The sequence below is a fragment of the Sciurus vulgaris genome (assembly GCF_902686455.1).
Source record: "Sciurus vulgaris genome assembly, chromosome: 1".
In the NCBI taxonomy this organism is placed as follows: domain Eukaryota; kingdom Metazoa; phylum Chordata; class Mammalia; order Rodentia; family Sciuridae; genus Sciurus; species Sciurus vulgaris.
This window is the reverse complement of record NC_136461.1, coordinates 196,503,051-196,528,970: the sequence shown is the minus strand read 5'-3', so window position 1 is coordinate 196,528,970 and position 25,920 is coordinate 196,503,051. Positions and strand designations below refer to the sequence as shown.

The window sequence follows — 25,920 nt, the reverse complement described above, 5'->3', positions numbered from 1 at the left end:
GGATTTTCTTCGAGATTGACGGCCACTGTGAGGTGTGGGGTCTCCTCTTGGCCCCTTTGTTTTAGGTGGCTTTCCCTCTGTTGTCCTCCCGTGCTGTCATTCCTTATGCATTTTAGTGCCACCTAAAAGCAGCTCCCCTTCCTGACTCCAGTCCAGCGTAGAACGTGCAAGACCTCCATCCCAGCTGGGGGTGGCCGGGAGGGAAATTCCCATGCCCAGAGCCAAGCGCATGGATTGACTAAAGAGGGGAGGAAGCGGAAGTCAGCTTGTGCTCTGACCTGACCGTAAATGGAAGGCCTCCTTCCTCCTCTGTGTCCCTTCTTTTTCTTTCTTTCTTTCTTTTTTTCCCCCTTTTTTTTTTTTTGTGGTACTGGGGATTGAATCCAGGGGCACTTAACCACTGAGCCACATCCCCAGGCTTTTTAAAAATATTTAGAGACAGGTTCTTGCTAAGTTGCTTAGTGCTTCGCTTGGTTGCTGAGGCTGGCTTTGAACTTGCGATCTCCTACCTCTGCCTCTGGAGCCAATGGGATTATAGGCATGCGCCACCATGCCCAGCCCTTTCTTTGTATTGTTAAGTGGACAAAAATCATATTGATGTGTTCATTCCATTTTTGTGCTCCTTGTTGACTGGATCCAACTTGTTAACTTGCATGTGCTGATAAAAGGGCATCCTTAATTCATCTGTGCTCCTGGAAATGATTACAGAGCCCATATTCCTGTTGATATCTCCAAAGGGAAAGCGTGAAGGTAGCTTCCTGATTTCCCTTGAAACCACAGAGCAGCACCTACAACACATGGAAGTGCGTTCCCTTAGTGCGTGCTGTGTGGGTGAGGAATTTTCTCATACTTCCACAGAATATAGCAAAACCTGAGCTTGTCATATGCCCTACGTGGACAGTATTGGTTCTGATGTGCCTTTGATGGAGAGTCTCCGTCTCTTCTTCCTAAGTTGCTTTTACAAGGGTTGTGGGTATTGGTCGCAGCAGTGGTGATACGACAGATGTCTGGTATTTGTCCTGCAAGAGCTGTCTTCACAGTTGTCCTTGGGACATCTCAAACTGATGTGCTTCAGTCACGCATCTTCCTCCCAAGGCCTAGTCCCTCCGTAGGAGCGGAGGTGCCTCGGAACGCTCCACCTCTGCTTGGTCCCATTTCTGGACAGTGATCTTCTTCCTCTAGAAACGTGGGGCTCTCTGCTATAGATGCTGGGAGTTCTAGAAGATGCTAGGAGTTCTCCAAGAGGGCAAGGCTAGTGACGGACGCCTTTGTGAGCGAAGAGAGACTTTTGTGGCACCTGAGGACAGGGTGAGTTGGGTGGAGAGAGGCCGGGCAGCCCAGCTTCCCAGGTGTGGTGTTGAGGGACGTCGAGGAGCTGGGTCTCCGGAGTGAGAAGAGTGGGTGAGCGGCAGCGTGAGCCTGGCCGGTCGGGGAGGGTCCGGCTCTGGAGGAGGGCCGTGGAGGGTTTTGAGTAGAGGTCTTGCACAGAGAAGTGGCTCCAGGGGCCTTGGCCGACCTGGCGGATGTTGGGCGGCCAATCGGGAAGGTGGCACTTGGAGCCATCGAGGCTCGATCAGCCTACTGGCGGCAGAGGCGCTTCAGGAATTAAAAACCCAAAGGCGGCTGTCTGGAAGGTCTCGGCCGCTGTCCGGATGGCTTCGTTGGAACGGATAAGGATGGAAATGAAGGGTGCTCGTGACTTTTATTTTAACAGGGCAGCCGTTTTCTTTTGGTGAGCTGGCCTTTTGACACCTACGGGGTCTGTGTCCTAGACATTTTAAGCAGATGGCTTGAGGTCTTCGGGGGAGAGGAGCACTCACGCTGCTTCACCTGGTATCTGGAGTTTCCTCTGACCACTTCGGAGACGGGCGACCTGGTGTCTTAGAAATGAGGGAGGAGGAGTTCTTATGGCTTGTCCTCAGTCTCCAGCTCTGCTGCCCACAGTGTAAACATCCAGACAAGACCTGCGGTGAAGCTCCTGGTGAGCCCTGGGGTGCGGATAGGTGGTGTTCACCTTGAGCCCTGTTCCTGGCCTTTAGTCCTGTCTCTCAGATGATCAGTTCTAAGTGCATCCGCTTGCTGGGCTCCTGCCTACATTTACATTTATTTATTTTATTTTATTTTTTTACCTCTGTACCTATATTGGTGTTCTTTATTCCTTCATATGAATTTTTATTTATTTATTTATTTAGATTAAAAATCATAAATTTACATAGGGCAATGTTGTTTGATTCATTCTGTTATTTTTTTCCCTTCCTGCCCACCCCTCCCACCCCTCTTTTCCCTCTATACAATCCTTCCTTCCTCCATTCTTACCACCCTCCTTAACCCTAACCCTAAACCTAACCCTAACCCTAACGCTAACCCCTCCTACCCCCCCTTATATGTCCTCATCTGCTTATCAGCGAGATCATTCGTCCTTTAGTTTTTTGAGATTGGCTTATCTCACTTAGCATGATATCCTCTAATTTCATCCATTTGCCTGCAAATGCCATAATTTTATCATTCTTCATGGCGGAGTAATATTCCATTGTATATATATGCCACAGTTTCTTTATCCATTCATCAACTGAAGGGCATCTAGGTTGGTTCCACAATCTGGCTATAGTGAATTGAGCAGCTATGAACATTGATGTGGCTGTATCTCTGTAGTATGCTGATTTTAAGTCCTTTGGGTATAGGCCGAGGAGTGGGATAGCTGGGTCAAATAGTGGTTCCATTCCAAGCTTTCTGAGGAATCGCCATACTGCTTTCCAGAGTGACTGCACTAATTTGCTACATTTGCATTTAAATGAACAGCTTCTTAGCTAGGAACAGCAGCCTCTACCTGTGATCCCAGCAATTGGGGAGGCTGAGGCTGGAGGATCACACGTTCGAAGCCAGCATCAGCAACTTAACAAGACCAGGTCTGAAAAAGAAAAAAAAAAAAAAAAAAAAAAGAATGGGGAGGAGTAGGAGTGTAAGGGCACCCCTTGGTTCAGTCCCCAGCACTATACCCCACAGCGTCTAGTTGACTTCTGGGCCTCTTGTGAAGGCAGGAGAAAGAAGTCCCCAGCTGTGGCCTGCAAGCCTACGTGGGCCACCCTTCACCTCACTCCTCTGTTTCTGCCACCCTCTGTCCCCATATCTGTTGCACTTGTCTCTACTGGCCAAAGGACTTTCCACCCCAGGATCCCCAACTGCTGTCCCCTGCCTGGAATGCTCTTCCCAGGCCTTTGTGTGCTTTTAGGTAGCACACCACCTCGGAAGGGCCTTCCCTGACCACCAGCTGAAGCACCCAGCCTCCTCCCTCTGCACCCCCCACTCCCTTCCTCCTCCTCTGCCCTGGTGTTTTGTTTTTGTGGTTTTCATTGCTGGGGGTGAACGTGGGGCAACTTACCACTGAGCTCCCTCCCCGGCCTTTTATGTTTTTTATTTCGAGACAGGGTCTTGCTTTGTCGCGCAGAACCTCGCTGTGCTGCTGAACCTGCAGTCCTCCTGCCTCAGCTTCCCGAGTTGCTGGGATTACGGGTGTGTGCCACTGTGCCTGGCCTCTGTCCTATTTTGTGGCACTTGGTTTATAACTTCTGGTGTGTTTTCCTTTCCACTGGTGTGGAGGCTTCATGAGAGCAGGCCTTTGCTTTTATGTCCCTGTTCCCAGAGGAACTGGCGCTCAGTAAGTATTCAATGAATGAACATGAATTTCAATCAGTGAATTTAAAAATAGCCCGTGCCTGCAGACACAGCCTTCTGCAGAGATTTGGATAGTATTAGCAGATCAGGAGCAAGGCACTGGGACCATCTGCCTTTATGTCGTGCAGGGAGACTCGAGCCTTACGGTGATCCATTGCCTCTTACCAGCGCTAAACCCAAAGGAGTGAACACCAGCTTTGTTTAGTCCAAGGGAACCAGGAGATTTCAGCACATGAGCTGGGAAGGTCCCAGCTTTGCCTCGTGCCTCTGAGTATATGTAGACAAAGATCCTGAACTTAGGGAAAGCCAACCCAAACCATGGAGTTCATTGTCTTGGACTCATTTCTGACCGTGCTGTTGCATTCTGTGAACAAAAGTATCCTGAGCGTGTGTCAGCTCTTTGTTTTCATTTTTTTGTCTCAGTCTAAGAAATCTGGGCTCTTATCTAAACAAATTGCTCTTCCATTTGGGATGTCTGTTGTTAAGAATGTCCATTCCAGGTTTGGAGCAAGCTGTCTTGTGCACACCAGGCTGTGTGGTTATCTCGGTTTGTGCAAACATTAGGAGCCAAACCTCTTTCATTTGCCCCTTGGTTAGCATCATTTGTCACAATATCTCACTGTAGTGAGAGGGTGACACCTACGCAGTTTCTCAGGCTGTGCTTTCTACTAATTGTTTGTTTAATTAGAAAATGAGTAAGTATTTATAGAGAAAATAGAACCCAAAGCTGTGGGGATGGAAACTTCTCTAATTGTACCATGCAATCATGATCTCCCAGGGATGGCACTTTTGTTGTGTGTGGGTGGCAGGGGGTCTTAGTTTGCTGCTGCTGTTTACAGAGGTTTATTTTTTGCACAGCATTTCAAGTAGAACAAAAGGAAATCCAGTGGCCATGAACCCACTTGGTAACAAGGACGTCACAGCCACATACAATCCCCAAAACGTCTGTCTACACCAAGAGGGTCGTGCCTACTCACGAGGGCACATAGGTGTGTGGGAAAGGGCCCACACGCCAAAGAGTGTTTCTTTCACTTTGCAGAAACAAAGCAAGTCAACCGTGACGGACAAGGTTTGTGGAATTGGCTGGTGTCAGCTGAGATCCTGTGGAAGAGCCAAGAACGGAGGCTCTGGATACTAGATATTTCTAGAATGGCAGTGTTGACTGGTTGACTGAGATCTTCCCTTCGGCCTTCCCAGCCATCCTTTCCATTTTTATTTTCTGGTCATATGCAGCGTATTGATCTCTCCCCTCTCGTCACCTAGCCTGGTGTGCTGTTGAAGAGCATCAGGATGCAGGTGAGGTTGACCTTGTGGGTCTCTTTGCCATCCTGAAGCAAAATGGCCGCTCAGATGGTTTTAGCTGGCTGCAGCCACACAGAGCGAGGGCCTCTGTTGGCAGACCCGCTGGGAAAGGGCAGTAAGGAAATGGAAGTGAGACGGGGTGAAGTCCTGCTCTGGCTTTGAGCTGACATGTGGAAGCTGAGTTCTGTCTTTGGTTTTGACTGGGTGTGGCAACGTCTCCTGTCCACAGGAACATTCTCCATGAAGGCATTTGTAGGTCCAGGGCCGAAAGAACACAAGCCTGACAAGCTGGGGCACGTGGAAGCTATTGTGCCTGTAAGAAAATAGAAATGGGGAGAAACACTGTCTTCCTCCAGCCCCCTCGGTGGCTTGGTGGGAACACATGCCGCCCGTTGCCCTGTGGCACCTCTGATGCTGTCCAGTCCTGCCGCCATCTTGGTTTTAGAGCCCAGCAGGGGGTGCAAGCCCTGGAGACTTTGAATCTCAACCTGGAGCGTAGCAGCTGTGTGACCTTGCTGAATACGGAGATTTTTAAGGCTCTCACTTGACTGAAGCAGTGAGAGAGCCTGCCTCACAGGGTTGTTCGGACGTTTTCATTGTGCCAAAATATACATAACATGAAATTTGCCATCTTAACCCTTTATAAGTGGACGATTCTGTGGAATTAAACATGTTTTCCTCCTTGTGCAGCCATCTCCACCATCCACCTCCAGAACTTTTTCATCACCTCAAACTGAAACTCTGTATCCATTAAACAGCACCCAGGCCCCCCAGAGAGCTGAGGATTTTTGGGTAAAAGTCCAAACTAATGGGATTCATGGCTTCGTTGTGCTGGGAGTCTCACCGATGCCACTGCGGGTCGGGTTGCCTCCTCTCGTGGCCTCCGTCAGCATCTGACTCTGCTGACCACCCCTCCTGATGGTCTCCCTTTAGTTCAGGCCTCACGGGGTCCTGCTTTGCCTCCTGCCTCTGACTGTTCCTTCTGGCTCTCCTTGATAGGAGTTCTTCTTTTCTTCCTCTTCCTGACGTTCTTCAGCAGTTGTCCTGGGAGGTGCCAGAATCCACACACCCCTGGCCTTGGTCCCTCTGACCCAGGGAGCTCACACCCTCACTCCCAACTCACCACGTCCAGTCGGGTTCTAGGAGAGGAGGAAATCAGGGGTTACCTTCCCCGTCTCTACCCTCTGCCTGAGTTCCAGCCTGCTCCTTAAATTTTTTCTTTCTTTTTATAGCACTAGCAAAACTAGACTTCTCTCTTGAGTCCTTTGAGCTCTTCCTTACTCCTTGACCAGGAACATGGTTGCTGCTCTTCTCCCTCTGCCTTCTTCATCTTCCCTCCTGACTCCGTGGCCGCTGTCTTCCTCCGCTTCTCCTGGCCAGCCTCCACACTGACAGTGGATTTCTTTCCTGCAGTTCAAATCTGTCACCTCATTTCTTGTTGGGAAACCCTCTGTGTCGCCCCTGTTGTGGTGTGGGAAGGCTCATCCTCAGCCAGGCCACATTTGAGCTCTGTCAGCTGGGCGTGCTCTGCTCCGGGGACCCCTCTTCCTTCCCCCTCTGCTTTCCTCACCCGCTGGCCAACACTGTCACTGAGGCCCTACAGCATTTTAGAACTCAGAGCCCCTTGAGGATGGAATGGAAGCTTTGAACTTCCTCCCTGGAAAAAAATGCATTTGCCCAATTTCCCGTTCAAGATTGAGGGGATTATGGATCCCATTTATGAGTTCTACCTGACACCCATGCTAGACCGTTCCTCCCACGCTGGACCATTCCCAGGAAAGCCCTGCACTTAAGCCTCTGCCCTACCGTGTGCCACTTCTTTATGTCATTATTCATTTGTTTTTGTCCCATTTCCATTAATATTTTTTTTCAGTGTACTTTCCTGACAGAATTGTTTGGCACTGGTACAGCGCCTGACCAGCACCTCTGTTGAGCATTTGTGTTAGGGTTGCTGATTGACATGACTGCCTTGTCTTTGTGTTCTAAAGCCTAATGCCTTGCTTGTCTGATTCACACAGTCATGCAGTCATTTATTCATTCATTCCCAGGCTTTTTAAAAGAGTTCTCGTGAGCTAGTCACAATGCTTGACCCCAAGGATATGCTAGAGAATATGGTCCAGTGCCCAAGTTTAATGGAAAATGTGTACAAATAAACAGGTTATAATGCAGTAGGACTCTAATGATAGCTGATGTTTACTGAGCATTTATTGTACGCTAGGTGCTAACAAGCACCATATATGTGTCATCTCTGAACTCTCACAGCAGCTCTGTGAAACAGGTTCTAATATTTTACAGGTGAAGGATCTGAGGCACACATGGATAAGTAACCATGCCCCAAATCAAAGGGCTTATCAGTGGTAGAGTGGGACTTTGTCTCCAGGCTGTGTGTAGGCCTAGGCTTTTCATTACTAGGCTTTCCAAGATCATCCTGGCCAAGCCAGGACCCTGCAGGGGGCAGGCAGGAGGTAAGGAAGAAGAGGAGAGAGAGGGAGAGTCAGCCCCCAGCAGGAAATCCCTGGAGGCTTCCTAGGTGGGTAGAGGGTGGGGATGAAGCCCAAAGGTGAGATCGAGTGAGCCAGTGTTGTATTAAATTTACGAACCGAAGACTAGAGATGGAAAAAGGAAAGAGGGCAGTGTTCATGGAATAAATTGAGGGGAACAATAGAATTAGCCACTGCAGATTATTGAATTAAGCAAAGAAATCTTTAAAGAGTCCCAGAGACAGAAGTGTCTCAGACAACACAGGTTTAATTATTGTTTATGATGTTGGAAGCAGCACATCCAAATAATTTCAGTGCTAATTACCCAAACAGACAACCTGGTTCAACCATGTGTGTTAGGGAGAGCTGTTTACCTTCTGCACCAGTGTCTGTGTCAGTTAGATGGGAATAAAAATCCTTCCTCAAATCCAAAAACTGTCAATGAAACTGCATCTTTACTTTATGTAGCCCTTAGGGGGAAAAAAAAAAAAAAAAAAAACCTGTGAACTAAGATATGCCTTTCAGAGATGTTAAAATGTGGAGAGACGAAGGATTGACTGTAGAATGGATTCTTGAGCGGGTCCCAGAGTCAGTGAAACATGGTGCCTGCTTCACAGGCAGTGTGAACAGGGACGCGCCTGTGGCCTTCGCTCAGGACAAGCTGATGGTGCTGTTTGCCTGAGGAAGGAAATGAACCCGGGGCTGGGTGACTAATGATTTCAAGTGCTCTCATTGCAGAGTTTGCAGATTGCAGACTCCATGGATCTCCTGACCAGCAAGAGCCCTTGCTGCCTGTAATTCCAGGGAACCGGGGTTGTGAGCGTATGTGCTTTTAGTTACCATACGCCCCGTGGTCGCATGCCTTTTCATAACCTTGAGGGAAATGAAGGGCTCAAGTTTAGAGTGTGGCCTCTAATCTTATGTGCCCCTGAACTCTGATCTACACACTCCCGACAATTAGAGAGAAGTTCTGTAACCTTAAATGGTTGGGTCCAGACTAGGATGCCTGGGGGTGCTACCAAATTAAAGGCCAGTGGGAGGCTGCCTGAAGAACCCAGCCTCTGGCACTTGCGGTAGAGGAGGCTTTATCTAGGAAGGCCTGGCTGGAAGCAGCAGGCCACGCCTGTGTCTCAGGCCACTGTAATTGGGGCCATTGCCTTGGTTACCCCATGATGACAGGTTGGTCTCAGAGCTGTGGTTCTAAGTCGTGGAACCACTCCTGGGAAAAGCCCAGCAGAACCATTAGAGGCACCCCCAGGGACTCAGGAGGGGTGGCCTGCAGGCACTGGCCTCTGCAAGGAAGTTAGGAAAGGAAGAGAGTTCACAGGATCTGCTGCATAAAGGAGTGTGGGAGAAAGGGAGGCCATCGTCTTGGCCTTGGTGGTTCTGGGGCTGGTGTGCCGGTGAGGCTGGGGTTCCTAACTGGCCTCCTCCTCAGTACTCCCATCTCAGCTGGCTTTGGAGGCTTTTGGCCCCAGGAGGAAGGGACTGAGGAGGAGTAAGTAAGCACAGGACACTGGGGACTTTCCTCCCCTCTAGGGGATGGGTGTCCTTGGCTTCTTGGAGTTGGTTGCCAGGCCTCCATGGGCAGCCTCCAGGAGCATAGGGCACCTGAGCTGTGGACTTCCTCACCAAATAAGGTTTAGGAGCGTAGTCCGCAGAAGGCACTCTTCCCGAGAGGGGGCTTCTGGCCATGCTGAGGGCAGTCCTTCTTTTCTCTGCTGGCTGCTCGTTTCGGTAGAGTCTGAGGCACAACCGTCCTGAGTGAGGTGCCGGATGGGGTGGGGTCTGGCTGCAGGAGAGCAGTGCTCCTCGGCTACCTGGAGGAAACCGTGGGTCAGAAATGGCTCGTGGCCATACTCGGTCCCTCGGCCCTTAGGTAGTTGCCCTTGACCTCTGCCTGCTTCGACTCTGCCGCTGCAGAGTGCAGCCAGGTAGGTGTAGGAGGGCTGAGGCCGGGAAGGGAGGGCTGATGCTCGTAACAAGAAGCCTTTAATTTGCTGTCTGGAGCAGAGGTTCTCCAGCGTGGGAGTGGGCCTCAGAATCACCTGCCGAGCTGCTTCAAAGTGTGCCGAGCCGTCCCTGGAGGGTGACTCAGGAGGTCTGGGGAGAGCCTGGCTGCTAGGTATTTAGAAGGACTCTGAATGGAGAATCATGCCATCAGGTGAAATGCTGCCTGGCGACAGCGACTGAGGCTGTCTGCTCAGAGTCCCCTGCTGCGTCTGGCATACAGCATCTTCAGTTATTCATTCAGAAGTGTTTATTGAACACCTACTGTGTGCCAGGTCCTGGAATAGTCGTGAGCATCATTGTTCATGGTATTTGTGGAGGCGGTGGGGGAAGGGCTCTGGTTGTGTTAGGTGCCAAGAAACGGTGGGGACTGGTTTCTGTGTATTCTCAGTTGTCATGGGGTTCTGTTCTTCCCAGAGTCATCAGGTCAGGTCCTCACTGGTACAGCCTTGACCTTATCCCTTCTCCAAACTAAACACCGAACTTGGGCCCCTGGAAACAGTCTGAGCAAATGGGTGCGTAGCTCTAAATTACCACCTCTGCCTTTCCCATCGACTGTCAGATGCACGAACAGAGCCTGCAGACGAGCGGGGGACCCTTCCCCTTTCTGTTTAATCGAAAGAAAGTTCACTTTATATTAAATGTATATATAGTGCTTCTTTGGTTTTAATTGTGGGAGTGGTCAGCCCTTCGGTTGAGTACTTCTTGAGCACCTACTGTATGCTGAACACAGGGCACGTGAATGAATGAAGCTCCTGTCCAAGCCCTACCAGCCGTGTTGTCCAAGGGTGGGCTGCCATATGCCAGCAGCCGCCTGCGGTGAAGCCTGCTGGGTTCAAGGTGTGTCCAGCCAGCTGTGGAGCTCTTTGCTGCAGCAGCCTCACTGGGCTTCAGGCAGGGGAAGTCCTCTCCAGGCCACTGCCGTCTGCTCAGGTCACTCCCTGCCCTGCCTTTCAGGGGTGTTGTAGGGCACAGCTGGTCCGGAAGGAAGCCTGGCTACCTCACCTGGGCCGGGGGGCTCTGATTGGCATCTCTCCCATGTGTCTGGCCTGTGGCCCGCCAGGACTCCTGCTGCCTGACCCTGTGGCCCGTCCAGTTTTCAAGTGTGGTGGTCACCGTCCATTCCAGCTGCAGTTCCTTTGGAGTCAGCCTGAGACAATCATTGCTTCTGTTCTGAGAGCGAGGGCTTTGGTGGCTGACGGCTCGTGAAGCTTGCTCTTTGTCTAGATACTATAATAATTGGGCTGTGCTGGCTTGAATTGTTTGTAAAAATCCATCTGTTTGCAGTAAAAAAAAAAAAAAAAAAAAAAAAAAAAAAAAAACCCTGGAAGGAAATAAACTGACATGTATAATTTTGGTGTTGTTCCTGGGAAGTGGGTTTGATGGGAGACGTCTCCCAGGCTGCTGCTTTTTCAGTATTTCCCGTGCATTTTGGAGAAAAGATAAATGTTTTTAAAAATTTAAATGTGTTTGCAAAGTCTTCTTCACGAAACCCTTTCCTCAGAGGACGAAGGTTCCGGTGATGAACTCCTTCGCCTGCAGACGCCCCCACCTCTGGCCTCCTGCTGCTTCCATGCCGGCTCTGGAGTCCACTGTTCAGTGAAGGTGCTGTTCATAGATCAAAGATGGCCATCTGTGTGTCAGCCATGCCTTTGGGGCCTCAGACTCTCCTTTGGGCTTTGGTGCTGAGACTGGGCCACAAGCCCTTCAGTGGGGCAGAGGACCCACCTTTTAAAGGGGCGCCCAAGGGAACAGGGGCGAGTTGAGGGGGCTCCTGCTGAACCAACACAGCTGTCCCGCAGCCAGGTTTTTGACGGTGGGCAGCGTGTGCGTTGACACGTGCTTGGTGGAAAGCTGGGGCTGCCCTGGTTCCTTCACCAAGCCAGAGCTTCACACGTGGCCCCAGCGGAGGCATCTCACCCCAGGTGGGTGAGGGAGGCTTAAGCTGTAACCCAGGAACTTCCTTTTCCACTGGAGGCGGGGGTTAGTGGTCTGTGCAGTTGTGGGGGTGTCTTGCTGATTCATTGCCTTGATCTCTCCTTCACCCTGACTTGAGGGCGAGCGCATGTGTGTGTATGTATTGTGCTTGCATGCGTGCATCTCAATGCCAAAATACTTCTAATTAAATGCTCAGCCAGTTCTTCTTGCTGGCTTCTTTTGGTTGAAATGCTGCCCCATCTCTGGCTCTCTTTCTGTGGTTCAGCCTCTGCCAGATTGATTGTGCTTCTTTGAAACCTAACCTGAGGCTTCAGGGTGATTCATCTCTCACAGTTGAGCCCAGAGCCCCCAGAAGCTTTCCAGATGGGCAGATGGGCCCCATCTTGAAGTCCCGGTGTTACTGGGACAGCTGCATTGTCTTGAGATCCACCTAGTTGGAGTGGCCCTTCCACCTGCCACATTTTGGGGGGTGGTACTTTGGAGTTAGTGAAAAAATAGAGACCTTTCTAATACTCCGTGGCTTTTGTTATTGAAATTCCACAGGCAATGAATGACAAGGTCTGGTTTTAACAGTAAGAGAGAGACAGTCAGGGAGAGGGATTCTTTCTTGCTCCTGTGTTGGCCTCAACTTGAGTGCTCAGGTTGCTCACTGCTTGAAGTTGATTTAGTTGTTCCTCTCCTTTCAGTAATGTCTTCTTGTGGCCAGATGGGGGTGGAGCGGCTCAGGTGGTGTCCCCCACTCTCCTCCTGGATTCTCAGGAGGAGAATCCAGGATGATGGCCAGGTACTTTACATGGCCCCATTTGATGCCATGACAATCTTACCTAGACCCTTTCCTTCTGAGAATTTCTCTGGACTTTACCAGTGGGACTAATGCAGTTGCAACATGTTAGCTGTTCACCAGGGTGGTAACTCTCAGCCTTTAATCTCCCTGGGACTTCTCGCTGGCTTTTCTAGAATAAGCCTGGAGTGGCCCTCTTCCTGTTGCAATCCAACTATTTCATTTTATTTAAAGGTCAGTCTTCCTAATATTGTGTGGTGTAAACACACACACACACACACACACACACACGCACACTCTCTCTCCTGATGTGAAAGTCACTGAAATAGGTAAAAAATCATGGGGAGGAGAGACTTAATAAACTGTCACTCTCATACCCAGAATCTGAGTTCTTTTTAAGTTACCGTGGTGATGGATACTATAAGCGCAAAGGGACCCGAAGCAGACCTCAACAGATTTGGAGAAACCTTTATTCATTCCCAGACTCGGGCCATCGAGGCCCATTTTCCGAATGCAAAAAATGGCCGTCAGTTACAGAGGGGATTTTTTTTTATAGGGTACAATGATGTCATCATTGGAAGCGGTGTCCATGCAGATTTGACCATCAGGGGCTAGTTGTACAGGTTAAAACCTGACCCCGAGGGATGAGCACTCAAATCTTTTCCATTGTCATTTAGGCCTAATTTGCCATGGGGGAGGTCAGGGTTAGGGCCCAGCATTCCTACCCATCCCTTTCCTTTAGGGCCCATTGTTACCAGAAAGAATTCCTGGGGAGAGGTCTAGTGTCTGGCCAGTTTCCCCTCCCTCCTCCCGAGCCACACTGTCCCTCCGTTCTTCTTGGGGAGCTGACTTGTAGGAATATTATTTTCCATAACCCTTCAGATACCATTTAGCCATTTTTCTTCTAGTACTCTTAATGTCAGAAACAACAGTTCTAAGCCAGACGGAAAGCCATTTTCATTGCCAGTGATCCGGCTCATCTCCGAGCACCCTTGATTCCAGTTGTGTCGGGCTCTTCACTGGCGTTAAACTCTTGTAAGGGACTTGCTTGCCGGCATGCGGGGCGGGGGGTGCCGAGTGCCGTGTGTGACAGTCCGAATTCGCTGCGGCTTGTTCATGGTCATTTGAGACCGTGCAGAATGGACGCCTGGTTCAGGCGCTGTATCCACGACACCACCACCACCACGGCCATAAACAAGGTAACAGAAACTCACAGCCCTGGATGCTGGAGGTCAAGACCGAAGTACCGGCCTGCCTGGTGCCGCGAGGGCCTCCCCTGGCCTGCGCGCGCTGGCTCTCTCCTAGCATCTCCCTGGTGGACAGGCAGAGATCGTCTTTCTCCTGCCTTTTCTTATCAGGACGCTCATCTCATTCACAGGAGCTCAACTCTTAGGACTTGGTTGTCCCTAAACGGCCCCACCACCGAATCCCGCTGCCGAATCCCTTGGCACTGGGGATCAGGATTTCAACATGCGTTTGGGGGGGGGGAGGGCGGGAGTGGGGGCAGACATTCAGACCACGGCAGACGAGGGACTCTCTTTCATGATGTTTGCTGTAATTGAAAACTTGGAGTCACCAAGAAGAATGCTTTGTGGGCGGCACCCGCCTGCTGGGTGAGTGCGTGAGCTGAGTCTCATGATTTGGGTGGGGAGGTAGCCACCTGGGGTCCTTGTGCCTCGTAAGTCTGGACCCAGGGAAGGTCTGTATGTCTCTGCCCTTGATGAATATGCCTTTTGGTGGACTCAGGGCTGACTCCAGAATCCTCTCCGTCTAGCCTGCCACCTGCCTCCATATCTCGCCCTCTCTGTTGCTCAGTGAAAAGGAAAGTCACTTCTGTCCCACCCAGTCACCCAGTCCATCTGTGACTAAGGAATGAGTCTCTCTCTCTCTCTCTTTCGCTCTTTTCTGACTCTCCCTTTAATAGCATATGTGCTGAGAAGACGGTAAAATATCTTTCTGTTCATTTTTAAACTTTATTATGGAAAGTGTTAAATATACACCGAGGGAGACATAATAGCACAGTGAACTCCATTATTCATTACCAGCCTCGTCCACCACTGACTTTCTGTTGTTCTTATTTTCAGACACACCTACTCCCTTTTTGCATGCTGCAGTCAAAGCGTGTGCAGCCATTCTGTTGTCCCACCACGTGAATTTACATGTGTGCCACTCACAGACTAGAATCGTAGGAAAAGGAGAGGGCTGAGGGCTTAGCTCAGTGGTAGAGCTTCCGCTTGGCATGCGCAAGGCCCTGGGTTCGATCTCCAGCACTGCAAAACCACAGGAACAAAAACCCATAACCATAATACTGTTAGCAGTCCTAACAATTAACTGGCATTTGTTAGCATCTTCAGCCCATGTTCAGTTTTTCCAATTGACTCGAGAGAAACCAACAGTTAAGAAGGAGAGGTATATTTTGGCAGACAGGTTAGAAGGTTTCCATCCGTGGCTTTGGCACCGTGCATGGTGGTGGGAGTATGTAGCGGATTAGGCCCAGTCACCTCACAGCCAGTGCAAAGAGGGAGAAGGATCAGGGTCCCATAGTCCCCTCTCAGTGACCTGACTTCCTTCTGCCAGACCTCCCTCTTAAAGGTTCTGCCACCTCCCAGTAGCTCCATGGGCTGGAGACCAAGCTTCTAACACGTAGGTCTTGAGGGGATACTTATCCAAACCAGAGTGACTTGGTCTCTATATCCCATAAACTTCTTCTAAGCTATAACACCCCCTCCTTCCCTTGTAAAAATGCCATTTATAATCATGTGTCACGTAACATTTGGTCAGTGACAACAGTATACTCGTAAGATCATCTCACCTATTGTCACTGTGGCCATCTTGGTTTATGTAAATAAGCTCTGTGATGTTTGCACAAGGAGGAAATCACCTGAGCAAGCATTTCTCAGAATGTATTCCCATCATTAAGCCTTGCATGACTGCTTTTTGAAGAGACGGGTTGCTCGTCCTCCAGAACTTCTGCATTCTGGATGTGGCTGGCCGTGCCTCCTGGTATCGCCGAGTGCCTGTCTGCGTGGTGCCTGCAGTTGAAATGCTTCCGGGGTGGTTCTGAATGAATGGTTCCGTTTTCAGTGCAAAAGACCCCGTCTCAGGGTTCTCGGGTAGTGATTCAGAGAGGGTCAGGTCTGCCTCTTCATGATCCACACTTTTGATTCCCATTCCTTGTTCCATTTTCGTTCTATAAGGAATTCAAACTTAGTTCACTTAAGAACTTCATTTTCCAAGCCAGGTTCCCCTGCTTGCAGCCTCCCTTCCTTGGGCTTCAAATAATCTAGCCCCCCAACTTCCACTGGGTACCTTTGAGCAAGTTAGTAAGTAAGTTAGCAAGTTAGTAAGCCTGTCTTATTTCGAGTTTTCTCTCCTGGAGAATGGGGGAATCTCTCGCACGGATAAAGTGAGATGAGAAAATTCAATAATGTCTGAAGAGTAACAGAGGCACAGCCAATGGGCTTGTACTTCCCACATTTACATCATTCCAAGTTCAACATTCTCTTCTGCCTACGAATGAAGTTCAGCCTCCTGAATGGGAGTTGTTCAAGCATCACATCATTTATCGTGAACGCACCTTCCTAACCTCTGTCCATGCACCTCAACCCTGGATGCAGCATCCCAGGAACACGACACCTGCCTCACCAGTTCCCTCGCGTCCTCTCCTCTCTGCCTCACGCTTCAAGGGCCAGCTGAGCTTCCACCTTTTCTCCCAAGTCCCCCTGTCTCTCTCTCCTTCCTCCATCAGCTTCTCACTTGGGTTTTGGTGGTTCCACAGTGCCTTATATGTGCCAGTATCAGAGCACACCTTGCTCTCCAGATTGTATCAGGTTGGTTGAAGGAGTATTCATCTCCCGTGCAACCAGTGGTCAATCCTTGGAAGACAGATACAGCTTTAATCTCATCTTCAACTTTTGCAAATCAAGTCCATTCTCTGGCACAAGGTTGTCTTGAGGCTCTGTGGAGACCCCTCCCAGATCTACTGAGATTAGGAAGGGTAGATCTGATTCTCTGTGCTCTTGGGAATCCCTTGCACCTCCAAGTCCAGTGAAAGGAAGTCTAAAGCCTGAGATGCCCAGAAGTGCCATTCTCCTGTCCAGTTGGTGGCTGAAGCAGAGTTGGCACATGAGTCCATTTTGTGTTGCTATAACTAAATACTGGAAACTAGGTAACTTTATAAAGAAAAGAGGTCTATTTAACCCACAGCTCTGCAAGTTCAAGAGCATCGATTAAGCTTGGCTCTGGCGAAGACCTCGTGGCAGATGGCAGGAGAATGTACAAGAACAAGAGCCAAACAGGAAATCAGAGAACAATTCTGGGGTCAGATTGAACCTTTTATAACAATTTGTTCTCAGGGGAACTAAGCTCCACAAGGGCTACCTTAATCCCTTCTGAAGGCAGCATCCCTCAGACCTCTCAGTAGGCTCTTAAGATCCCATCACCTCAAGTATAGCTACGTGAGGACAGCTGCTAACCATGAGCCCTCGAGGGACAAACAAGGCCCAGCCATAGCAGTTGGCATCTGCGATGTTGCCTTTATACCCATTTGCAGTGACTTTGAGAGCAGACTTCCCCCGGAGGGCCAGCAGACCAGGTTTGTGCAGGTGGCAGGGCCGCCCAGGCCAGCCCAGCAGCCAGGGGCAGCTGTGGGTCTACAAGTCTCACCCCTCGTCATTTTCCAGTGCACGTTCCTTCTGCTGTTCAGCTGGAGATGAGCAGAGGGAGGAAGGACTGGTGCTTCACCTGACAAGGGTTCATGATTTGGAACAGGGCGCCCCGTTGAACTTTAAACATTATTACAAAATGGTTAGATGTTCATAAATCATAAAAACTAGAGCCAGGGTCCTGTACTGTTACTGTCTGACTTTCCGGCCTCATGCAAATGTGTTAGCTTTTTGTGACTGTGAGCAGACACCTGACGAGAACAACCTGGAGGAGGAAGAGTTTATTTTGGCTCACAGTTGAGAGACTCAGTCCCTGGTAGAAGGACTCCGCTGCTCCCAACCTGAGACGAGGCATATCATGCTAGAAGGGTCTGGTGGCGGAGGGCCGTCAGCTCGTGGCAGCCAGGAAGCAGAGACAGCGATGGGGAGACAGAGATAGAAGCCAGGGCAGAATGTAATCCCCACAGAGACCTGCTTCCTCTAGCCGTGCCCCACCTGCCTTCAGTTACCACCCAGGAATCCATTCAAAGTGTTAAGCCACCAAGTGGATGAATCCCACCGACAGGTTAGAGCTCTTGTGAGCTGATCATTTCACCTCTGAACATTCCTGCATTGTCTCAGACGTGAGCTTTCGGGGACAGCTCACATCTAAACCATAATAGCAAATTGTTAAACTCATCAGAACCCCAGGTTGTTCTTTTCTAAGGCAGAAAATGCTTCATGGGGTGGAGGGCTGTTCACCTGGGTCATCGTGTTAATAGGTATGACTTACTATGCATTTCAAAGAATGGTCCTGTGGGAATGCCTGCCCTTCCTACGTAAGGCAGCTGAGACCTAGAAAGGTACCCAGCTAGGGAGCCCACCCTCCGCTAGTGACTAGTCTGGGTTAGGGCCAGCGTTCTTGACATGAGAAAAGACTTCATGAGCTTTAATATGAACCTTTGAATATTTGAATTTTACTTAATGAAATTCTCATTTTTCTTTAAGTTCTCTTGTTTTCTTTATTTATGTATTTTTGGTACTAGAATTGAACTCAGGGGGCTTAACCACTGAGCCACATCTCCATTCCTTTTTTGTATTTTATTTTGAGACAGGATCTCACTGAGCCTCTTAAGGCCTTGCTAAGTTGCTGAGGTTGGCTTTGAACTCACGATCCTCCTGCCTTATCCTCCCGAGCTGCTGGGATTACAGGCGTGCGCCACTGCACCGGGCAATTCTCTAGATTTTTGATTTATCATTTCTGCAGGTCTTTGAGGAGGGAAGAGCTTTTCTGCTGTTGAATTCATTAATGTGTCTTACATTTATACCTGGTCTTATTGCCATGCAAAGGGTCAGGGACCGTGAGAGAGGAGACGGGAACATTTGCTTCCGCAGTGCTTCTCATTCCTCATAACAGTGAGTTCTTTCTTTGCTAGTGATGTGTTTCTTTAAAATGCGAACCAGGTGGGAGAAGAGGTGAAGCATTAAAAAATAGATGAATAGTTCACTTGGCGATGATTCTCGTCCTCAGGATTTTATCAGCAGCTGGTGCTCAGGACGCTTTGGACCCATCTCCCTCTCCGGAGTGGAGCCTTGAGAAACTTGTTCTTCCCATCGCCGCCCTGCAGGGTTGTGTTGTGATAGTTCCAGAAACATCTGCCCACAGGGAGCTCTGGAATGTCAATAACCCGAGAAGTCGCTGCTCGTGTGATGGGAGAGAGCCCTTTTTCTGCAGCCCGGATAGCAAGCTGCTTCCTGGTGGGCACCAAGGGCAAGCAAGTTACAGTCTTCTGAGTTCGTAGTGACCTTTGAGTAGAAGATGCATCTGGTGCTTCTGTTGACTGTAGGTGTCCTCCACCATCCTCACAGAAAGTCACACGGGTTGTACATCCTAGGAGGAAAGCGGGGTTCACACCAAGCAATTGTTTTAAATAAGATAGCACATTTTCCCTGATGGTGTAGAGAAGAAATTCCTGAACAGGCTAAGTTGGGGTAGCTGTTCTCAGGGTCCCCTCTAATTGTTAGGGTTTTTTTGATCATGAGTGACAGGAGGGGGAGGTTGGAAGGGAGCCCCTGGGGTGGTTGACCTGGGTGAATCTAACCAGAAAAAGGGCTCCAGGGGGACGTGGCCTAAGAACTGAGTTTTGGAATTGGGGAGTGACAGTCCTTTAATGAGAATAACATGGACAGAGTTGGGGTCTCTGGCGGGTGAGGAATGGCCACCTGCCTCTGAGAAAGATCTCCTTCTGGAGCGTGGCAGCTCCAACATAGGAAGGGTGGGCCCAGCCAGCACAAGTCGTGGGTCCCACATCTGGGGACCAGCAGGACCCAGGCTCTGTGCATTTTCCTGTCCCTAAGCTCCTCAGATGGGTCACAGGCTCCTTTTGAGGAGGGAGGATTTTTTCCTGCCAGGTGTCAGCTGGGACTGTGTGACAGGGCAGAAACTCGCGTCCCAGGAGGGCTGAGGAAACTGCCATTCTTGCAAAGCCTTTCACGTGGCTCTTTATCGGGTCTGTGGTTTCGGGATGGGCTCTCTGGCAGTCTGGAATCACCCACAGCCTTAATTTTGGGGACCAAACTCCAGGGAAATGCTTTGAATGTAACACATTCCCAACTCTAGTAATCTGTGGCAAAGGATGGCCACATGGACTCCCTTTGCTGGCCCCGTGGGTGCACAGCGGCACGGTTGATGGGGTCATTCTGCGCGTGCCCAGATTCTGGTTTTAGATGTCTGCATGTCACCCCTCGTGCTTTAGCCAGCTTGGTGGCATGTTATCGGCGGAAGCCAGATGTCCTTGTGAGAGAGGCTGCTTGTGGTCAGTGGAGGCCTTGACGTTGACATCCAGGAGTGGCCACTCCTAGGTCATAATTTTAAAAGTGGCTGTAATCGTGTTTGTGAAATGACTGTGAGATAGAGAAGGAAAAACGTGGTCCAGAGAGTCGGGTGTGAGTCAGTGGATCACCTCAGTGGGTCCCAGATGCCAGCGTGTGGACAGTCACTTTGTGCCTAGCACGGTCATAAGCACTAGAAGTGCATTAACTTGCAGAGGCTTCATGACAACCCTGGGAGGCAGGTTATTATTATTTCCATTTCATCAGTGAGTGGATTTGAGCACAGAGGTAAACTGACGTCCTGCATCAACAGCTGCTTGGTGGAAGAGTTGGAATTTGAATTTGGGCATATGCAGTAGTTATCCAAGTGCCCGTGTTAACTACTAAGTGCTTCCTGGGCATCAGGATGGATATGGATCCTTACTTCCAGGCCAAGGACCCTGAGCCTCAGTTTTCTCAACTGTACAACATTCCAACCCTGTCCATCCCATCTTTGAGATTTGTTTTTTCATATCCATTGCCTTGATGCACGGGAATGTCATGTTAATGTGCGTGGGGAGGCTGAGACAACTGCACGTGGCTTTGGTTTGCACATGGCAGAGAAGATGGGGTGTAACGGGAAGACTGGAGGAGGGGCGAGGAGTCATGGATGTCCCCATCCTGGCACATTCTTAGGATTTGGCCATGTCCTGGCCCCACTCCACACCACAGGCTGATAATCTGGCTCTTGTCATGGGTTGCTGTGTGTTAGTGCTGGACTCACATCTAGCATGTATGGGTGCCCTAACAGCAAGAAGAACAGGAGTGTGATTTCACAGCCTTTTAAAGCACAAGCTCTGTGAAGGTATAGCTGGCCTGTGTGTGGTTTGGCCTCTTTCTTTGGACAACCTGTTCCAGTTGCTGTCCCATGCAACGTTTGGAGACAGGTTCTGGGTGGCTAAGCTCTCGGTCTTTTCCACGTCTGGGAGGCTGCCTGACCTTCCCTAGGGAGAATCCAACCTGAAACAGTTTAGTGTTTCCCCCAAGCATGAGAACACAACATCCTCACCTGTTACCTTTCCACGATTCAGCAAGGAGAGAGCATCACAGTCTTGTGCTGAGTGGCATCTGTCCAGGTCGAGGTGCTCGGGCCTTCATGACTGAGCATGATGGCCACAGTGACTCACATCCACTGCGTTCTTTCTCCCGTACCCTCGGTGGGGCTGGGCCGTTGAGCGCTAGTATAGTGCCTTGGGGACGCAGGCCTGGTGCGAGGGCCTTTCTGTAGTCGCTGTCTTGTCTGGTCCCATGACCACCTTGTGAAGAGGTTTCAGTGCCTGATGGTCTGGGCAAAGGTGCCATGGCTCCCAGGGGCTCGTGGGCGTGAAAACCAGCAGGGAGCACAGCTCCCCCCGAGAGCCCTGACCCTCTTGCCCACTGTTCCACACAGGTGGGTTATTTAGGAAGGGCCTCCTTCCTGCTGGTGACAACATGTGCCTCTTCTGAGAGGCTTAACTTCTTCGTGCCATGAAGGGAAAGCTTTTTCTGCCTAGGGCCACATAGAAAATATTTATTTTTGGTAGCCCTAGTGATTGAACCCAGGGGCCATCTACCACTGAGCTACATGTCTGGACTCTTAAATTTTTTGTTTTTCAGGCAGGGTCTCACAGAGTTGCTGAGACTGGCCTTGAACTTTTGATCCTCCTGCCGTAGCCTCCCGAGTCACTGGGATTGCAGTTCACATAGTGAATACTTCAGGCTTCCAGACTGCAGTGTGCCTCGGCCATTTCCATTGAGACCTTAGATCGTCTACTAAATGGCAGGGTGGTTATGGTCTTTCTTTTTGCTTGTTGGGAACTCATGATAAAGAGTTTTGATCACAGGTTGGGGCTTCACATTGAAAATCATGCTGAGCTTCAGGTGTGAGGATGAGTTTGGGGCAGATGGTTGCACAGGAGCAGGTCCTTGATTGGCTGGCTGCCGCGGGCTGTGTCGTAGCCATGGGAGGTCAGCATCACTGTGGTCCTGAGAAGAAGAACATTGTCAGTTCATCTCGAGGTTCTTGCACTCGGTGGCACTCAGGAAGACAGGACTAGCCAGCCCTCATGTGGCAGAGCTTCCTCGTTTGTCAAACACACTGAAAAATGTGCTTTTGACCCACTAACCTAAGAGATCTCTGGGTCAGGTGTGCCTTTTCCTCCTTGGACCCTGAGGCCCATCGAAGTCAAGTTTGTAACCTGATAAACATTTATGGTTGAGCATTATGGTGTGGGACATGCCTGACTTATGGGGTAGACACTGCTCCATAAAATGTTGTAAGTCCTCTCATCATTACCAAAACGGATGACTTAGGCGTCCCCATCCCCTTTGAAATGATCTATGGCTTCTTTTAATGTTTGGTCTGCAGTGTTCAGATGTCAAAGCGTTGCTCTCAGCCCCTGCAGGGTCGTTTTCCAGTTTGACATTGCCCATTAGAGTGACGTCTAGAAAACACTTGCCTGCCACTTGCTGTCCAAGGAACCTGATTTGGAAAGAGTACATCAATATTTAGACTTTGATACTGGTTAGCAAAATTGGAATCTTAAATGTAATTTCCTTTTGCCTTTCACTTCGGAGAAAGGTTAATTATTTTTATGTGATGCTAAAATTAAATTTTGGTAATATGAAAATCAGGCAGTTCTGAACTTCAATGGCAAATACACAAAGACTCTATTCTCTAAAATCCATTGAGGTTGATGTGAAGAAATTAATTAGAACTTCTTTCTTAGCAAATGAGCATCCTGCCAGGGTCTGCTACTCCCTAGCCGCCAGTTGATCGCTGAGACTGGAGCACCTATTCTTTTTCATCTGTAGCTGAGATTGGAGAAGACAGAGATAAGGTCGCCATGGAAACCAAAAATGCTACAGGCTCCTGTGCTGCTCATGCATTTAAATGCAGTTTGATGTTTGGGCAGCTTGTGTGTGTGTGTGTGTGTGTGCACACACACAAGTGTGCTAATGTTATACGTGAAAATCAGCAATGCCCATGTGCCCAGGTCTTAAGGAAATGACTGCAGGCTTAATGCAGCTCCAGCCGCAGAACTAAGGGGAGCTGCTGCTTCTCTGTTCCAGCATCAGCAGTGAGTGGTGTGCTCCCCTCTGGTTTTCATTCACTTGGGCTGACCACAGGGGATCTCTCCAGGGTGCTGCTTCTCTCCCCATCTCTCACACTCTCACTCGGCAAAGTTTTTCATCATGACTTTTTTTTTTTCTTTCTGATTTTAAAGTAAATAAATTCTCCCTACAGAATTTCAAAAACCTTGAACCATTATATAAAAGAATTATATCATTTTTTAAATATATAAAATATACCTAGCATTCACTATCTGCAAATACCTGACACTATTGTTGTCCTTCTGGTATTGACAGGCGCACAGACACACGTGTCATTTAACGGTGTGAAAGTGTACTGTTCTAAATATATCTATGATGTTTAACACCCACCTTGTGGGTCCGGGCTTTAGTTTTTTTATTGCTCATTTGTAATCATTTTTCCATGACTGCAGAAACACTAAGGCCCAGCGGCATTCCTGTGTCACTGTGCATTTCTTATCCCTGGTCCTCCAGTGACCACTGCTTTCACATTGCCTTGAAGAACCCTGAAGGAAAAACTGCCTTAAGAGATTCCCATTTCCCAGGTGGGTGGGGCAGGGAGTGTGTCACCAGCAAGGACAAGCCTGGTGACCTAATAGTTTTAAAACTTAGTTGGGCTGCAGGTAGGTTGTTGGAAGAAAGGTAGGAATTAGCTGAAGGTGAGAAGGACCATTGACTTCGGGCTCTTCCTGCTTAAAATGGGTGTATTTTCTCTCCCCAGAGTTCAGTGTCCTCTCTAGGTCTGGAGATTTTGTCACCAGTAACTTACAGAGTGAGTAAAAGCCATATTTGCCGATTGGTTCATTTTTTTGGGGACGGAGGGGACTCAATGGGCTGAGCTCAGGCCTGTCACTTCTGCCACTGAAGGCACGTATCTCGCATCTGCCTCATTTCAGAGTTTAATATCTTTCTGGTTAACTGCATTTAATGAAATTTAAATGCTGGAAACCAGACCCACGAGCTTGTCGTTCTGAAACAGCTTCCCCTTTACCTCAGTGAGACTTGCTGTTTATTGAAAACTGAAGGTAAATGATTTATCTTCATGCTGGATTTTGCTCTCAGTCAGTTCCTCTGTGCCTTGACGTAAACTCATGCTCGTTCTAATGTGCCCTGTGCTCACGACTGCACTTGGAGGGAGAAGGGAAAATTGGTGAGCCACCAAGGAGCCAGGTCTTTTGTTCGACTCCTGGGACTTATGCTTTCCTAATTCGCTTCTGCTTCTCTCTTTCTATTTTGTCCCTACTCTGGTCTCTCCATACTCCTTGATAAAATGAGAATTTTTTCATCTTTGGGGGAAGAAAACTCTGACTCAGGATACAGTTCCAGGATTCATTTTTAGCCAAGCAGGTTACCAAACCAAAGGATTTTTACAGTTCTACCACCAGGCCATCCTTCCTCCCTTCCATCTGTCCTTCCATCCGTCCTTCCCTCCTTCCCTCCTTCCTTCCTTCCTTTCTTCCTTCCTTCCTTCCTTCCTTCCTTCCTTCCTTCCTTCCTTCCTTCCTTCCTTCCATCCAACCTTCCTTCCATCCATTCATCCTTCCATCCATTCATCTTTCCATCTATACATCTTTCCTTCCATTCATCTTTCCTTCCATCCATCCATCCTTCCATTCATCCTACCATCCATCTTTCCTTCCATCCATCCTTCCTTCCATCCATCCATCCATCCTTCCTTCCATCCATTCATCTTTCCATCTATACATCTTTCCTTCCATTCATCTTTCCTTCCCTCCTTCCTTCTTCCTTTATTCATCCATCCATCTTTCCTTCCATCCATCCTTCCTTCCATCCATCCATCCATCCATGCTTCCATCTTTCCTCCCATTCATCTTTCTTTCCATTCATCTTTCCTTTCCTCCCTCCCTTCCTTCCTTTCTTCCTTTCACCCATCCATCCCTCCCTCCCTCCCTCCCTCCCTCCCTTCCTTCCTTCCTTCCTTCCTTCCTTCCTTCCTTCCTTCCTTCCCTCCCTCCCATTGCCAGGTTCTGATGGAGAGGCACCTGCAGTGAATAGGCCAGAGCTCCTGTATTGAGCGGTCTGTGCTGCGAGGCCTGGAGTACTGTTTAAACGTAAGCTACTGACAGAGAGGGCCAGAGCTTGAATTCGCCATAGTGACTCGAACCCGGGTTTGTCATGCCTTTTTCCTTTTTCCTCTTCTAACATTGCTTTGTGTTCTGATGGAAATGCCTCAGGTTCTCATAGGTGTGTGTGTTGGGGCGGGAGGTAGAAGCTTTCCTACCTGGCCTCTGCTGGCCAGAGTGACTACTCCTTTCTGTCCCCTCCCTGTCTGCCACCACCAGCTCTGCTCTGTGCTTGTGGGTCCATTGTGTTTTTTTCCCCAAAACTTGTCTTTGCCACTTGTGCTTCCTTTGGTGATTATGTAATTAAATAAGACATCCCATAAACTGACGAAATTTGAGTGTGAAAAGAGAAGTTGTTTTTCTGAAAACTCAGCTACGTGTTTTGGAAAGACTTAGAAACAACTTACTAAAAAAATTTGCTGTTGCTCTGGGCGTGACAGAGACACATCGTGTGAGTGGTGGTTAAAACCTAGAAGCATCCTTCCCTTTGTCAGTGGGGAGGTCCTCCTGGAAGGGAGCTGAGGTTGGGCCTGGTGAGGTGTGCAGCTGGGGTTGGTTTTTGCTAGAAAGCCATGGAATGCCAATCAGAAGCTCCATACTCGGGAGAAAAGACCTTGGCCTTCACCATGTGATTGAGGATGGCATAGCTGAAGGTAAATTGTTTGAGGTGTGCATGTGGCATTTTTTACCCCTTTCTGGCTCTGAACTTCTTAAAACAGTCCTGTAGTCCTCACTCGAGCTGGAGGTACTGCATTTCTGGGCCTTGCCTCGACTGTTTGGTGGGAAGCAGGCGAGAGAGTGAAAGAATAGTGAGCCTGGAGTCAAGAAAGCTGGGGTCCTGTCCTGGCTTGACCCCCTCTCCTAGCTGTGCACCCCAAGGAGAGCCAGCTCCTCAGTTTCCTGGTCTCTGAAATGGGAACAGCTCCTGTCCAGCACCACAGCTTGAGGGCGGAGCTCCAGTGAGGAAATATTCTGTGAAAGCACCTAGTAGGTGCTCATTAAATGCCAGCCGATGCCATGGTCTCATCACCCTGCTTTGTCTTCATGCTGCTTATCTCATTCACTAT

General features: G+C 49.3%; 1 protein-coding gene across 9 annotated transcripts in view; it reads left to right on the top strand.

The window, feature by feature from the left end:
- Positions 1–25,920, top strand: part of MTSS1 (MTSS I-BAR domain containing 1) — a 156,214-nt gene that overhangs the window by 53,777 nt on the left and 76,517 nt on the right. The window contains exon 1 of one of the 9 annotated variants that reach the window (XM_079137527.1): positions 24,993–25,506. The exons of the other annotated variants lie outside the window; for them this stretch is intronic. Coding sequence (XP_078993653.1) covers positions 25,431–25,506 — 76 coding nt within the window. The 5' untranslated portion in view covers positions 24,993–25,430. Of the gene's footprint in view, positions 1–24,992; positions 25,507–25,920 lie in introns of those variants that run through there. 9 annotated transcript variants of the gene reach the window in all.